Here is a 17,072-nt window from a genome sequence, read left to right as displayed (position 1 = left end):
ATATTGACTCACAGTACAAACCTGCTCACGCCTAGGGACAAAGAGGGAGTGATGGAGACCTTTGAAATGGCCCACAAGACAGTTCCGAGTGTCCCACAGGCATGTCATTGAGTAACACCTTAACAAACCACCAAAAGCTTATCTCTCTCCCCCCCCCACACACAGAAATCTTGAGATCTCCTTTTCATCTCATATGACAAAGCTTGAAATAACTTACGTTAGCGGTTTTATGAAGTCTGAAATATGACAGCTTGTCATGGCAATGACACATTTTTAAACACAAAGGAACAGGAAAATGTAGAACTCTTCACTGTGGGACGGTTTTACAGGGACATATACTGCCCCCAAGTGGTACAACACTGAACGGCTAAAGAGATCTAAGACAATGCATTCAAATGGGCAAACATTCTACAAAAAGTAAGAAGCATTTACTCAATAAAATGGACACATAAGCAAAACACATAAGCATGACAGAGAGGGGAAAAACATAAAATAACACAGGCCAGTTATTCTCCAAATAGATTTATTGGTAATTTCATCCACTGTACAAAGCAAGTATGACATCTTGCGGTTAGTGACTTGACTGGACCAGGAAAACAGACAAAGTTGGATCATTTTCATTTCCTTGATACCAACACAACACACTACCTGGAACAGAGGAAAAAACAGAATTACTGTAAGTAAACCGGTTTTATACACATTCAACACAGAAAATAGTTATTAAGTGCTCAAAACAGTATCCAGTAGATCATTTGGATTCAAGGTTGAATTACTGAAATATAACCTAGCTTGGTATACATAACCATATATGCATAAAACCATGTTCAAATACTCATTGAGAATCTTTGAGAATTGGGATTGGTGAAACCAACAGGATGTCAATGCCTCATGGAGAATGTACTAGTAGCTACTACATGGATGAAAGGGCCTCTGCTCCACACTTCAACACAATGTGCGAGTTTGACATACACAGGTTCTGCAGTCTTCACAATGCCTGGTGGGGGGGGGGGTCACTGAACCAATCATTTGCAATCATAATCCAAATAAATGTAACTTGTCAATTTTCTGTAATTACACTACAGAATCTGCGCATCTCCAACAAGCACGATCACACATGGCTGAGGTGAGGTCCGTACCAGGCAGGTACGTCTGGCCGGAAGGGTTACTCAAGGGCCTTGACGATGGCTTCGTTGGCATCTATGTTGATCTGGACCTCTGCCCTAGACGCCTCGTTGGACGCAGACGCCATCTCAGACTGGGCCTTCTCCAGGTTAGCCTTGGCAGCCTAAGGACAGGGGAGAGAAATGGAAAAAGGAATTTTTAAAATTGTGAACAGAGGGAGAGAGAGAGATGTATACTGTTCAATTCAATGCATCGATTCCCCTTTTTTTCCTAGACAAACAGGCAGTAAAGGCCACCGAGACAACATTGTGGTCTGCAAATAGTCAACTGAAACCAACAGAGGCTCAGAGGCACAGAGGCAGGCACAGGGATTGCCCAGCTCTAGTCAATGCTATAGCAAACAATTCAAGCGATACAAGTTTTCTATCAACTCATTCACCATCATCATTAAGGGGGGGGGGGGGGGGGGGGGTGCAAAAACCATATACCTCATCCCCATAACATTCCAGGGATAGAAATAAAAATAAAAACGAGTGAAAACAAGGTCAGGGAGGGATGCATCTCTGGAAGAGGGAGCGTAGCAAATTCATGCTGCCTCTTTCCCCTCCGAAAGCTCCATTTGTCACAGTAGCGATTACAGGGCAGAAATGCCAAGCATAGCTGGGAGCTAAAGGTCTCCCAGTGGGGATTTGACACATCTGCTGGAACTCAACAGTGACTGACCTTTCCTGCTTTATTAGCAGCCTGGGTTCTGATGCATTGTTCTCAGAGTCAGCGATGGATGCCATGAGGTCAACTTGACAGGGGGAGACAGTGGCGCTGACATCACAAGGTCAAAGGGGGGAGGGCCCTACTACCTGATGCATAGGTCAGGTAGGCCTAGCAGGTGACAACAACCTTTGGTTCTGAGTGAGATGAAAACAATAGTATGACCTTGGGAGACATTTTACACTAATACCTCTTTCAGACAGAGGGGAAATTGCGCTACTGTAACACTTCAGTCACGCTTTTTAGTTCCGCCTGAAAGGGAAAGCTACAGGGGGGGGGCGGGGGGGGGGGGGTAGTTTTAGAGAAAATGGGGCACCATAGCACTACATCTGAAAGGCAAACCACTGCTGAAGCTGCATGTGGGCGAGACATAGTTCAACGATCAGTCGCACAGCAACAGACCTGTCAATCAATTGTACGTCAACAACTGCAGGCTGCCCAAGTTAGCATGATCCTGTCCAACATGTCAGACTGCACTTAAAATAAACATTGTGAACATCGGGAGGAAGTGTGGGATGTCTTCCTTTTAAGATAGGGTAGGGAAATGTGAGCATATCACCTAATGGGTCTCAAAATGTCATGATTTGAACTCGTCGGCTGGCAAGTTAACCAAACTGGCTTATCACACTCGTTGTTAGGGTTACTAAACATGAACGTGGCAGTGGAGAGCAAAGAGCGCCCATTGAGTTTCATAAGGCAATCAATCAACTCATTCCAGGCTCATTTTCTGAATATATCCTGTCACATCAGTCAGGGATGGGCTCTCACAACAGGATGGGACTGAACTTAATAAAGAATCAACAGGACATAGGACACGACACGAATAGTCATTGAATTGGGATGATACTCCCCCAGCACAGTCAATGGTTGTGGCTAAGAGGGACAGAGAGACCCTATACACCGCAGGCCTCTATACACACACAGAGTGCAGCCGCTAGATGTTGATATAGATGACACTCACAGCCAGGTCCAACTGGTCCAGAGGGACAGCCTCCTCAGCTAGCAGCTGCACCGAGGAGTCAGCGTTGACTGTGACTGACCCACTGCTCACTGAAAACACACACACACACACACACACACACACACACACACACACACACACACACACACACACACACACACACACACACACACACACACACACACACACACACACACACACACACACACACACACACACGTTAGTGTATGCCAAGTTGACATCATTTTTGTTTGTTTACCTATAGAATGCACTATAGTCAGTCTATATCTATTATGAATTACATTTACTCCAAAAATACTTCCTCAATGTTCATGCGCACTAAAATGCCTTTGTTTGTTGCATTTTGATGCCCTTCATTGATTTCTGCAATTCCCTAACATGACTGACCCCTGCTGGATGGTCCATCTCAGACACTTATGGGCAAAGTAACTGGACAGGAACTGATGTAAATTATTTTACACTGATGCATTAGCAATTAACAACTCATCAGCAAGCATGGACAGATAATATTAGCAGCTTCAATATCTGGTACATCCATTCTCACATGCAAGGTCACTACAAGGTCTTCAGAAGCTGCCTGCTACTTCATCAACATTTATCAAGCCATACACAATATATCATCCAGACCTGAGGCAAATGTAAAGGCCATGCCAAATACTTGGATTTACTTGAGGTGTGGTGTGTTGATTAAGTGCAGCGTTAACGTCCCATCTATTCCATTTCACTAAGCAAACTAAATCAAAAGGCAGCTCAAGTATTTGACCCAGGTTGGGTATCAACAAGCCAAATCTCACCGAAGTATTTTTCTGCAACACCGTCATCATTGAACACGGTGACGACTCCGGGCCTGAGAACCTGCAGGGTGGGCACGTGGGAGGGCAGGATACCGAACGCGCCAGTCAGCGTGGGCACGTCAATCTGTTTTACACTGGCCTCTTTGAAGAACACCTGTAGCAGGACACACACGCAATTAGTTCCACACTAGCTGTTCATGTGTAGGAGTAAAGAGATACAAGTAGATGTTCTTGGAGATTACAATCACAACAACCCAGAGCCTACTTGACTGTCCTAGGAGATTATAATTGAGTACAACTCCATTTTGAATGTAAATTATTCTGTTTGGATATTTGTCCTCGCTATATTGTTTGGAATTTCCAGTGGATGTTTGCATGCATGTTTAGCGACTAATGTTCTGTTGCTATATTCTCATTGAACAGAAGCCTGTCGGCTGCAACAATGTTACGTAGGCCTAATACCATCCTCCACTCCACACCATTACTGTCCTTCAATAGAAGTTGAACAGCAAGCAACCTACTTTAGGTATACATTTCCTCTGTCGAGGAAGTAAACATGCCATTATGTAGACTGAACCCAAGTTCACTTCGCTGTACTAGTGTTTACAGATACTTGGCTAGGTACCGTACTGTTGCCTATATAGCATATCTGGATAGATCCAGCAAGGCTGCACAAGTCAGTGCATTTAGCTAGTTATAACAACATATATGATAGATAACACTCTCGCTAATAGTATTGTGTTGCTAAGATACAGATGATGGTAAGAATTGTTCCATTGTTATTATTTCCTCTCAACTGAATCCCAAGGTGACAAGTGAGACTACATGGGCCTGTGTTATCTAAGCTTGCTGTCTATGAACTCCGTTGCTGGGTCGTCTTTCCTGCAAAAACATATACATTTGGAAATTATGGCTGACATGCCAAACTTGAATTCAAAATGCACCTAATGGCATTCATTCATTGAAAATGCATCAAATGGCATTCATTCATTTCCATTCAATCATTAGCTAGGCTGAATGACAGGCTAGCTTGTAGCTTGACAGGTCGAGTAACATCCACTACTGCTGACTAGCAAGCTAGCTAAGCTAGCGCAGGAATGTGCACTGTGCATGCTAAAATGTACTAACAGCTTGCTATCCATCTGTCTACATCTAATATTCATAAGAATAAATATATAGGTAAGGTTTATTAAGGAAGACAAAACAAATATTGTTGTAGAGGAGGCTAACTTAGGCCTAAAAGCCTCGTCAACCGGGCACTCGCTGTACCTGCGTTGGCGAGGCGAATGTGAAGGACATCTGAGCAGCGCTCGAGGTAGGATCGGCGTAGCATCTTGCTTGCCTCAATACAGGGAGAGAGCGACGGAGGAACTTTGCTGCCATCATTTTTGTAAAATAAACCTAATTTAGGTTTAAACCGACGCAGACTGTTGAGCTACGGATCCCCAAGCCCTTGCGTGAAGTCAGTCAGAGAGTGTGCGCCTGATAGGACAAGGGCATTGGTAACCTACCCATAAGGCCTTATGAGAGCTCAGTGATGCACTGTGGGAGATGTAGTAAACGCCCGTTAGTTTATTATAGGCTTATTATACAGTAATGACGGGGAAGTGCCGACAGAGTTCTGTAAACATGCAGAGATGCTATTATATGTAATTGATGTTATTTTGTATCTGTCGAGATTAATTAGAATGAATGACCAGATTTCAGATTCTGAGAAAATAAACTAATGTCTCCTGTGTAACATTTCACATGGCTGCCAGTGGGTGGCGCCGTGAGAATGTCAAAGATGGTTGATGATGAGAGATTATTGATAACATGGGGTTAAGTGACTCAATTAAGATTGACAACATCAGTTGTGCAGAGTTTTAGATGTTTGCTGCCTATGGTGCCAAATTATAAAACGTGTCTAAGGATATCCACAATGAGTAGCCTACTACAGCGCATTGGCCTACTAAGAGCCCATTTTCCATTTAGACTGAATAAATCATTGAGCTGTAATATATGAGCCATATGGCCTAAACTGGGTCTTTGGTTCTCAGTTTCTGGTTACAGTATAATATCCTTGCCTCGGCAAATATAGCAAAATCATCTAATGTATGATGCAACATGACAGAGAGAGGAATCTAACATCGGGAATTCTTCATAATATCCTAATCTAAATGGCATCACCGTTTTATTCATTTCCAGTATTCATAGCGTGTCTCCCCGCAAATACTTGAATTGAGAGAGGGCGGTGACGATCATCCTTAGAGCGCATCCCGAGCTCTTCAATCACTTCGCTTTACCTCACTCCTTACGTCACGTGGTGCGTTTCTGACTGGGTGGTGGGTGTATCTTAAGCATTAGGGTTTCATTCATAAATAGTTTTAGCTTTTAAATCAAAATTAAAGTGTTCGGCGAAGGTTTGGCGTTATTGGCTTTTGCCTAAGTATCCCTGCATGAACCTTATGTATTAATTAGGTGAGTGGCATCTTGTTTTTCACATGCATGTTTGTGTTGACTATGTTAACTCGTATCGGTTACATTACTGATAATCATAAGAGCTTGTGCCATTGGGTATGGATACCAGTCGCCTTTTGTCCTATTCTATTCATTCGCTTATTTTAATTGAGTATCTTGTGTGAAGTTGATGATGTAATGTTGCAGGATTTAAACATCTAGGGATTTTCCGGGAGAAATCAGCTATTGCGAGGCAGTGTTTTAGCAGAATGCAGAGACGAAGCGTTATTTTCCCTCTAAAATAAATAGAATATTAGGGCAGACCGCTGTTATTTCTGCTACAGTCTGAGCGTGCGCTCAATCACTTTTGTGATGACCAAGGTATTTATTCATCCCAAGGAGACTCATTCTCCAACCGTTATGGACTAAATGTATCAATAAATATCATGAGCAATATCGGACCATGTATTTTCAAGATCAATTTATAATGCAAGCTAGTATCCCTTACATCCACGTTTAGACTTAAGTCACTGAGGAACGCAGCAGATCCAAGGCACGAGAGAGGGATAGAAAAAAAACGGATGTGAGATGAATCGTGCAGAATTATCCCAAGTCATATTCAGTTTTTCGCCACCATATCCCAAGCAGTCAACAGAACAGCAATCTGCTATTAGAAATATGTTTTTTATACATGATTTATAGCCATGTTACAGTATCCAGAAAGCCATGGTGAATTGTTAAGGAGGGTGGCTGAATTATGATTTTACAGTACTTTCGCAGCCTACAGTAAGCACTCCTTAACAAGGGATTACACTTTCAAACTATGTTGATTTCATCATACTTTGGGCAAAATAGAATTATGGGAAGCAGCAATTCTTCTTACTATGATGTTTAAACTGCCTTGCATTTATATAAGTAGGAGTAGGTCTCCCTCAATGTATGATATAAACCTTGTCATCATGACATGAACATTTTTTGAGAACTTAGTGTGTACACTGATGCGCAACACATTGTTCACGTGCTACTGCTATATTGTCTCTATGAGGAAATGATAAATAAGTTGCACATTTGTACTGTAACTGAAAAGGCACTTTGCAATGTGTAGCTCACTTGCATTTATATGTACAGTATGAAGCACTAGCACTTATGCCAGCACCTTGTTTGTGTTGCTGCTGCCCAGCTGAGGTGCTGGTCAGAGCCCAGGCAAGCCTATGCTGAGAGGACACGACAGCCCAGAGGAGGCTGGTCAGCCGGGTGGGTGGGCAGAGGCAGGCTGAGAATGCATCAAGGGAGCTGAAGAGGACTGACTAAGCAGGCAGAGAGAGAGACCCACATCCAGTGCTGCTGTACAGCACAGCCTTCCATCAGGGTAAGAGACGGGCTGGCAGGCTGGCTGGCTGGCTGGTTGGCTGGGCTGCTCTCCGGCTGTGACGCTGCATGGTGCTGTTGGGTGGATAGGTGCAGTGGCAGGCAGGCAAAGAGAGTGCTGCGTGGTGGTGCTGCTGGCATGCTGCTGCTTCTCCCCCTGCTGTGTGAGTAGACCTGCAGAGGAGGCGAGTTGTGTGTGTGTTTGTGTGTGTGTGTCTGCGTGCGTGTGTATGTGCGCTCGTGTGTGTGTGTGTGTGTGTGTGTGTGTGTGTGTGTAAGTATGTGTGTGTGTATCTGCATTTGTGTGTGTGTGTGTGTGTGTGTGTATGTGTGTGTGTGTGCGTGTGTGCATGTGTGTGTGTGTGTGTGTGCGTGTGTGTGTGTGTGTGTGTGTGTGTGTGTGTGTGTGTGTGTGTGTATGGCGTGTGGGTGGAAGGCTGCAGCAGCAGTATTAATGGCTATGATCTGTGTGAGGGAACGCGTAGCGGCAGACCTCAGCTGTTGGAGCGCCTCAGCCATTGCTCAGTAATGTGGTGGCAGTTTGAGCCATCACTCTCTCTTTTTGGTGTGAGAGGGGGAGAGTCTGGAGGCTGACTTGGGAGGATAGATGATTTACAGCAGAGATACTAGGCTGCCAGCCGGCTCCTGAGGGATTCAGCCAACACAAGCTAGTTTTGGTTTCTGCTTCATGCTACAGTCCAGTTACTCATTCCTGCAGATACAGTATTTCACTGTGTGTGACATACTGTTGGCCAATTCTTGTAGAAAGCTAGCAACCATTAATAGGTCCAACTTCTTGCAAGGTGAAGATTGATGTGACAGACCATTCATGCAGGTTTCCTATGCTGAATGATATTTGATTATAATCAGGACCAGTCTGCACATAATTTGATAGATCAGTTATTAAACCGGAGGTATTTCTACCCCAGTGCAAGTCTGTCAGTGGTTGGGAGAAGTGGTGTCCAAATCTGCCTGTTGTGTTCTGTGGTTGGCTGTACATCAGCAGTCTAACTTCCTGTTGTGTGTTTCTCAGGGGGAAGTTCACGCTCGCCTGGACCATGAGCAATGAGTCTACCGTCTGGAACAACCTAACAGACAACTCCACCGTAAGTCACTCACCAGCAGGCCAGGCCAGGCCAAGCCAGGCCTCCCATCCTTCCTGTGTGTGTGTGTGTGTGTGTGTGTGTGTCTGTGTGTGTGTGTGTGTGTGTGTGTGTGTGTGTGTGTGTGTGTGTGTGTGTGTGTGTGTGTGTGTGTGTGTCTGTGTGTGTGTGTGTGTGTGTGTGCGTGCGTGTGCGTGTGCGTGTGCGTGTGCGTGTGCGTGGGCTGCTAACTGCCAGAACTGTGCTTCCACCCCCTCTCTCCTCCCTATTCATTCTGCCTGATTTGTTAATAGAGAACATCCTGGTCTGTGCCTGAAATAATTCAATCCCAGATCTAATCTCAAGTTTAATTTCCCCCCTTTAAGAGAAATTAGAATCTGACGTTGGTGTCAGGGGTTGTTAACACTTGGGCTAACTACAGCTTTTTCCATAGTGGACACACAGTACAGTTGGTAACCTTGGTTACCATACCAGTGGTGTTGAATTGATGTGGGCTACTACAGTACATCTCTGTATATAACAACTCTTATCCATAATGTAGCCTTACGGCTGTTTGAAACAGCAGTAGTTTGATTGAAGTCAAGTAAAGTCCTCGGGTCTGGAGGAAGAAGCGTTTTGTTTGGACTGTATATTAATTACCTGCTGTGTGTCTGATGGACCGCTAACAGGCAGCTGTCAATGGCCAGCTATTGTAAACGCCTGTCCAGTTGCTTTTTCAATTGGACACACAGAGCTACACTGGAGACATGGTGACCTGGCAGAGGCTACTGTAGGTCGAGACGCTTAGCCGCCTGGCTAGCACATGGATGGTCACCTTTCTGGATGAATAGATATGGTATTAATAAGGTGTTTGATTTGTTATGAAGTCTATATTGCTATTGTAATGTAATGAAACAAAACATGGAATTGACATTACTGAATGAATGCATGCTTCTTTATATTTTCCAAATCCATGGCAACTGACCAGACAGCTTTTACATTCTAGATATAAATGTCCTAAGGATGCATCACTTTTTCTGTTGTGGAGATACCGCAAGAGCCGATAAGCTCTCTATCTTTATAAGGTTGAACATAATGAATTGAATGTGAAAAGATAATCTCCTTGGTGACCACGACTAATACAATTTCACAATAGACACTAATATAGCACAGTGGTGGTTCAAAGCGTCACAGACAGCGATAGGGGTATAGAGATTGATGATTATGGATTGGATTCTCCGCATGAAAATCAAGGCTTCTTTTGTCTTCTCTCTTCTGATAGATTTTTAGTAGACATCACTGTCACAATGGTTCCCCCAGCCTCATTCAGAGTCTGACCTTTTTACTAAAACCTATAGAGTTTGATCGTCAGACAGAAAGACACTCAAATCTACTCCCCATTGTTAAGTCAGTCAGCTCCAGAGCTCCCCTCTCTCCCTCTCCCAGGTGCAGCCAGGTTAATGGCCGAGGCCCAGATGGATTAATGCTACTGTGGCAGATATAGATTCACTGTGCACAAACCAGCGTGCCTAAATCAATGGCTTTAAGCTGCATGCTGTAATTGATAAGGCAATGCAGCTGCGCAGTAAGGTGTTCTTCCGGGAGAAGTTCTCCTAACGCTGTCCGCTTTGCATCGGGTAAAAAATCCGCCCAACAGGGAGAGTATAGTGTTGCCGTTTTTTTCCATTTACTTTTCCATTTATCCTGCCTTCTCTCACCTGAATATTCTGCCTCACAAAAGGGGACCAGGGGAACAATTAACCAGCAGGCCTCGCTACAAGTGGCTCCTCTCAGGGCTTTGATGTTCATGTGGGAAGCTCTGTGTTTTTCCTGTCTCTCTACACAGGCTCTCTCAGGCTCTCTCACCTCTCTGCCGGTTCTCTCTCTCTCTCTCTCCCTCTATCTCTCTCTAGCTCTCTCTCTCTCTCTCCCTCTATCTCCCTCCCTCTCTCCCTCCCTCTCTGGGGATCTTAGAGCAGTGCACTTAACGTCTCAACCCCTGAACAATGAGCGCACCTGGGTTCCTCCCCACCCCAAGCCCACTCACCAAGCACAGTCACATCACACAGGCAGTGTAGGCGCCACCTACCTTCCACCACCGAAACAATAGATTAAAACAATGAATTGGAATTAAACGTAATGTACCCCAATCGAGATGTCTCTGAAGACAAATGGGGGGGGTATGTCTTTTTTAAGGTTCCGTGGGTGACAGGCGCTATCTCAAAACCCTAGTCAAACAGCAAGCTAACCTTCACCTGGGGGTCCTGGATGTAAGATGCATTTGCATTAATGTGCTTATCGTTTATAACATGGTTATATCACAATGAAGTGGAGTCCTATAACACAAACCTCTTGCGAGGCATTTTGAGTGCCCCAAAAATGAAACAGAACATGAAGCACCATTCTCCTGTGAAGTCGTTGTGATTGCTACCTCACGTAAAGCCAGTCACCTTCAGTCCTTCGCATCAGTCTTTCATTCTGCAGTGCATGCTACTCATCAAACCCCCCCCCCCCCCTCTCTCTCCTGTGTTGCCACAGGGGGTCCCACCATTTGAGACGGGCCAAAAGGATGGCTACGTCCTCCTGCTGTTGCTCCTGTCCATCTTCGTGGGGGGGACGCTGGTCCTGCTGTCTGTCCTCCTGATCATCTGTCGGCGCTGCTGCAATGGAGACCGCAGGTATCCCAGGTGAGACACCCAAGTCCTCCCAGTTCCCACCTAGCAGCCAGTGCACCCCTAGTTTGCCTCCAGATCTACAGTATGTGCATTAGTCAACTGTGATATGTCAAGTGAGACAGAGAGAGAGACAGAGACCACGTAGACCACGTATTTAACTCAATCACCAATTACTTTACAAAGAGAAGTTGAACTACACTAAAGCAAAATGTAGTTAATCTAATAGTCGAGCAACATGTTGTGGAACCATTCCCCAACACTGCCAACCAGCACACACCCTAGCCTCCAGATCTGTATGTGCTTTAGCCCAAAAATCTGTGACTATCGTTGTCATAACCACTTTTTTAACCTCGTATTCATTATCTCCAACACCCCAGTGTCTACATGCGTGAAAACAGTGGTGTTTTAAGTTATGTAGTCAACAACATACCTCCTAAGAAAACCACTCTCTAAGATGTCATCGGGAGGAGTTTTGAAAAAAAAGATTATTTTTTTTATTGTTATTTTTTTATTTTTTTTATTTAAAAAACTACTACTATGGTGCTGAAGATAATGTACCAGCATATGAGGTTAGAAAGTGGTGAAGTATCCCTTTAACTAAAGCACACACACAGATCCAGAGCCAGTCGAGCACACCTTTGATTATGAACAACATGGATATACACTCACTGAACACTTTATTAGGAACACCTGTACACCTTCTCATGGTGGAGGTGGTGTAATGGTGTGGGGAATGTTTTCTTGGCACACTTTGGGCCCGTTAATACCAATCAATCATCGTTTGAATGCCACAGCCTATTTGAGTATTGTTGCTGACCATGTGCATCCCTTCATGGCCACAATGTACCCATCTTCTAATGGCTACTTCCAGCATGATAATGCACCATGTCACAAAGTAAAAGTCGTCTTAAACTGGTTTCATGAACATGACAATGAGTTCAGTGTTCTTCAGTGGCCTTCCCAGTCACCGGATCTGAATCCAATAGAACACCTTTGGGATGTGGTAGAACGGGAGATTCACAGCTTGAAAGTGCACCTGAAAAATCTGCAGGAATTGCGTGATGCAATCATATCATCATGGACCAGAATCTCAAAGGAATGTTTCCAACATCTTGTGGAATCAATGCCACGAAAACTTGAGGCTGTTTTGAGAGCAAAGGGAGGCCCGACTCTGTATTAGTATAGTGTTCCTAATAAAGTTCCCAGTGAGTGTATGGTACAATACAGAACACATGGAGATGTCCTTAGAGCAGTTCAGAGCATTAATTCAAAGCAGAGAAAGCTACAGTATGACAGTTGGTAAAGCAGGAAAGATGATGTAACTGCATACAGTATGATGTAAGCGCAGTCTAAAGGGCTGCACAGTGCGTTCAGCTGCTCTCCAGCTCTGCTGTGAGTCTAAGAGACCGCTGCTGGCCTGTCACAACAACACGACAATGGAGGAGCAAATGATATTGAGGTTAATTTGTTTGGGATCGATCTGGTTTTCATTCATAACAATAAGATCCACATACATATAGATGCTCTGTCCTCCCTTCCTCTAGAAGATACAGTGAGAGAGAGAGAGAGAGAGAGAGAGAGAGAGAGAATGGAGAAAGAGAAGGCAGAGAGAGAGAGAGAGAGAGAGAGAGAGAGAGAATGGGAAGAGAGAGAGAAGGCAGAGAGAGAGAGAGAGAGAGAATGGGAAGAGAGAAGGCAGAGAGAAGGCAGAGAGAGAGAGAGAATGGAGAAAGAGAAGGCAGAGAGAAAGAGAGAGAGAGAATGGAGAAAGAGAAGGCAGAGAGAGAGAGAGAGAGAGAATGGAGAAAGAGAAGGCAGAGAGAGAGAGAGAGAGAGAATGGGAAGAGAGAAGGCAGAGAGAGAGAGAGAATGGGAAGAGAGAAGGCAGAGAGAGAGAGAGAGAATGGAGAAAGAGAAGGCAGAGAGAAAGAGAGAGAGAGAATGGAGAAAGAGAAGGCAGAGAGAGAGAGAGAGAATGGGAAGAGAGAAGGCAGAGAGAGAGAGAGAGAATGGAGAAAGAGAAGGCAGAGAGAAAGAGAGAGAGAGAATGGAGAAAGAGAAGGCAGAGAGAGAGAGAGAGAGAATGGAGAAAGAGAAGGCAGAGAGAGAGAGAGAGAGAGAATGGAGAAAGAGAAGGCAGAGAGAGAGAGAGAGAATGGGAAGAGAGAAGGCAGAGAGAGAGAGAGAGAATGGAGAAAAAGAAGGCAGAGAGAAAGAGAGAGAGAGAATGGAGAAAGAGAAGGCAGAGAGAGAGAGAGAGAGAGAATGGGAAGAGAGAAGGCAGAGAGAGAGAGAGAGAGAGAGAGAATGGGAAGAGAGAAGGCAGAGAGAGAGAGAGAGAGAATGGGAAGAGAGAAGGCAGAGAGAGAGAGAGAGAGAGAATGGGAAGAGAGAAGGCAGATATAGAGTGAGGCTGGTCTTGCCGAGGCAGAGCAGAGTAGTGCAGACTGGTACAAATGATGAGTGTAATGAGATTTCATAGCAGCCATCGGCAGTGATTAATCTCACGTCTCACCCTGCCATAAGCTCCGGCTGCAGTCTGTGAAAACACAAAAACACACACGCACCACACACACACACACACACACACACACACACACACACACACACACACACACACACACACACACACACACACACACAGACAAGGCAGGCAGGGAGGGCACAGAGGAAATGAAAGCACAGAGCCGGGGCGGACAGAGAAATCCCTCAAGTCATTCACACACAGATAATAACACTGAACAAAGGAAAGAATCAGACCGACACACAGACACTCTGCTGCTTCTGCAGAATAAGGGTGTGGGATTCAGTAAACACACTGCATCCACAGGCAATTAGGGATAATATCAGGGGGAAATTCCTCCTCCCCCCCCAAGAGACATTGAGGCTCAGAGCAAATTGTTGCTACAATTTAAGGAGCTACCTTATTTAGCACAATACTAAGATATTCAACAGTACAGTTGAATAGAAGCATATCTATTTTGATTCATACATTGTTTTGTTTGTATTTCGTGTAACACTGTAGGTACAGTAAACCTATGCGTAGTAACACTATCGACAGTATATTGAACACACACAATATTCAGTTCAAGAGGTCCCTTCTCTGTGAAGGTTTTCATGTTGCTGGACATGATTTACATCTGTGTGGAGTATGCAGCGGGCCCTGGAGATTGCTGGTCTTGTGTGTGTGCTGCTGTCAGCTGGTCTGGACAGATGACTAAGACTGCAGACCATGGGTTATCATGTCACTGTATTGATCTGTGTGTGTGTGCGTGTGTGTGTGTGTGTGTGTGTGTGTGTGTGTGTGTGTGTGTGTGTGTGTGTGTGTGTGTGTGCTCCCCTGTGCCCCAGGACCAGCGATGACCCCGAGAAGACCAACACCACCTACATGGAGGAGTCTCAGCCAACACATGGTGAGAGAGGGAAGAAGGGAGGGAGGTAGGGAGGTAGGGAGGAAGGGAGGTAGGGAGGTAGGGAGGTAGGGTGGGTGAGGGAGTGAGACCCTAACTGTTCCCTATGGGTCTGAGGCCAAGCGAAGGGTGATGCATATTTTTGTTCCAACCAGGTACTAACACACCATGCATCCGCATCACCCTCTAGGAAGACAGTTTGAGACCACTGCTGTAGTTACTCTGATGCAAATGATTTATCAAAAGTCTCCAACATTTTGCCACAAAGCTGTCTTCGTCAGGGTTTTTCCAAGTTCTTTTGTCAGCATTTAGCCATATTTCCCAAAATATCTAGAAGCAAAATGCCCAGCTGTTGGGTTATCTAAGGACCTCTCCTGTGGGTATGATAATTCTGTAATAAATGTACATTAATTAAGCAGCAGCTCTTACCTAAGGCAAAGTACATTGAGTGCCCTTGATAAAAAAAATCTGTTATGTTGAATATGAACAAGCAGGCACACACTCCATTTAAACACACAGCGGTATAGTAGTTATCTGAGTCAGGACACTCCGGAGCAGTCTCTCCAGTGTAGGCCCTGATTGCTCTCGCTCTCCCCCAACAGAGATCACCATCAGGGTGGACGAGTCGGACTGCCTGTCGGCCGCCAGCTCCCATGACATGGAGACGGACCGCTTTCTGTCCACCGGCACCACGGGTCGGCGCGTCTCCTTTAACGAGGCCGCGCTCTTCGACACCAGCAAGAAGGCACAGGAGAAAGGCCGCAGGTCTGTCAGATGCCCACCGCCCGCACGTCCCCCCCTGACTCCGTCCCCTCCCACACACACACACACACACATCTACACTCCGATGAGACACCACTCGGAGTCTGAACACCCTCATTATACAGCGTTATGTCTCTCTTGACTCCCAACCCAACATGTTCAGCATAAGAGAATTACAGAGAGAATTATATAACATATAAGAGAATCAAACATTTATATAACATAATATATAAGAATTATACAACACACTGTCGCTATAGGCAGCATGTTTGTAAAGGGTTAAAATACAGAATGAATTCATAACAATGCATTATGTATGGTATGGTACGGTATGGTAACGAAGCTCCAGTCTCCTAGTTCCTCACATGAGCCCCCCCCCCCCCCCCCCCCTCTCTCTGATATGCAAATATAGTTTGGAGAGAAATATTCTGTAGGGCAAAATTGTATTATTATTATATTCCAGCTGTGCTGGGGTTCTAAGTTAGAATTCCTCAGTGTCTGTCTGTGCTATCTAGCATAAGGAGAAGGAAGCGATGCATGAGAATGTGAGTGAACCTGTGATTTGTCTGCTTGTGAAGGGGATTCAGTAGAGCAATAGCATGTTGCATCAGCATTTACCAGCTCTCTAGGGCTCTGTGGTCCAGCTGGGTTAGTGTATTGGATGTGTGTGTCGTGTTACTGTGGGTGTGTTAGGGTTAGAACATAAGCCTGTACAACAGGGGACGCTGGTGGAGGCAAAAATCAGAGCACGGGCTCCTTGTAATGAATGCATGGAACATGGAATAAGGAATGGTATCAAACAACTCCACCTGCCTCCCCTGCTGTACAGCCAGTAGCTCTCCAGGACCAGAGTTGGTTGGAGAACCCTGCTCTAAACTGTAAAGTATCATCATGTTCCGCCTACACTCTGAACGAAGCTCTTTCGAAAGTACATCTTGTGGTTTCACCTCAGATACACTCTGAACGAAGCTCTTTCTAAAGTATACCTCGTGGTTTCACCACAGATACACTCTGACGGAGGGAGACTTCCACCACCTGAAGAACGCGCGCCTCACCCACCTCCACATCCCTCCCCCGGCCCTCAAGATAGTCACCATCCACGAGTGTGAGTCATCGGAGAACAGCATCGCCATAACGACCCGCCCCGTCGCCAAGTCGGCCCTCTCCATCTTCCAGGTGACAGCCCAGTGGTAGCGAGTTGCGAGCGACGTGCTATTAGCTCTGATGCATCGTTAGTCATGACCGGACCAATTAGCTCATCAATCACTGAGGTTGCTGAGAAATGTATCAATGCCACCCAATACAGCCCAATGGATCATTCCGGCCCCTCATCTCAATGGGCTATAAGCATTGATTTTGCATTAGGTGAGGTTTCTCAATCATTGAGACTGGACTGGACTGGACTTGAACTAACTATGCCTCCTAGTCCTGATGTACTGTACTGTATGAGTCAGTGTGTGTGTGCTGCTGTATCCTAATGATAGTGTGTGTGTGTGTGTGTGTGTGTGTGTGTGTGTGTGTGTCTGTGTGTGTGTGTGTCTGTGTGCGTGTGTGTGTGTGTGTGTGTGTGTGTGTGTGTGTGTGTGCGTGCGTGCGTGCGTATATGCATGCGTACATGCGGTATGTAGCCGGCGTTGTTTCCCCTGCGTCCCCTGCCCCAGACGGCGTTG

At 45.3% G+C, this 17,072-nt stretch overlaps 2 protein-coding genes across 2 annotated transcripts in view; one reads left to right on the top strand and one right to left on the bottom strand.

Moving 5' to 3' along the window:
• Window positions 1–506: 506 nt before the first annotated feature.
• Window positions 507–5,164, bottom strand: atp5f1d (ATP synthase F1 subunit delta). Its single transcript, XM_083672415.1, has 5 exons — window positions 4,936–5,164; window positions 3,667–3,820; window positions 2,852–2,940; window positions 1,137–1,285; window positions 507–648 (listed from the first exon to the last, which is right to left on the bottom strand). The coding sequence occupies exons 1-4, from the start codon at window positions 5,050–5,052 to the stop codon at window positions 1,163–1,165; spliced, it is 483 nt and encodes a 160-aa protein (XP_083528541.1). The 5' UTR covers window positions 5,053–5,164; the 3' UTR covers window positions 507–648; window positions 1,137–1,162.
• A 3,367-nt stretch (window positions 5,165–8,531) lies between these two features.
• The window catches only part of cbarpb (CACN subunit beta associated regulatory protein b), a gene marked incomplete at both ends in the record, with an annotated part of 13,186 nt that continues 4,645 nt past the window's right edge, over window positions 8,532–17,072 (top strand). Inside the window, 6 exons of the mRNA XM_083672410.1 lie at window positions 8,532–8,579; window positions 11,094–11,242; window positions 14,582–14,643; window positions 15,243–15,405; window positions 16,407–16,578; window positions 17,064–17,072. The exon at window positions 17,064–17,072 is cut by the window's right edge and continues 153 nt beyond it. Of these exons, the coding sequence (XP_083528536.1) occupies window positions 8,532–8,579; window positions 11,094–11,242; window positions 14,582–14,643; window positions 15,243–15,405; window positions 16,407–16,578; window positions 17,064–17,072 (603 nt within the window). The remainder of the gene's footprint in view (window positions 8,580–11,093; window positions 11,243–14,581; window positions 14,644–15,242; window positions 15,406–16,406; window positions 16,579–17,063) is intronic.

This window comes from Argentina silus (assembly GCF_951799395.1).
Source record: "Argentina silus genome assembly, chromosome: 6".
Classification (NCBI taxonomy): Eukaryota; Metazoa; Chordata; class Actinopteri; order Argentiniformes; family Argentinidae; genus Argentina; species Argentina silus.
This window is presented reverse-complemented; position numbering and strand designations above follow the sequence as displayed.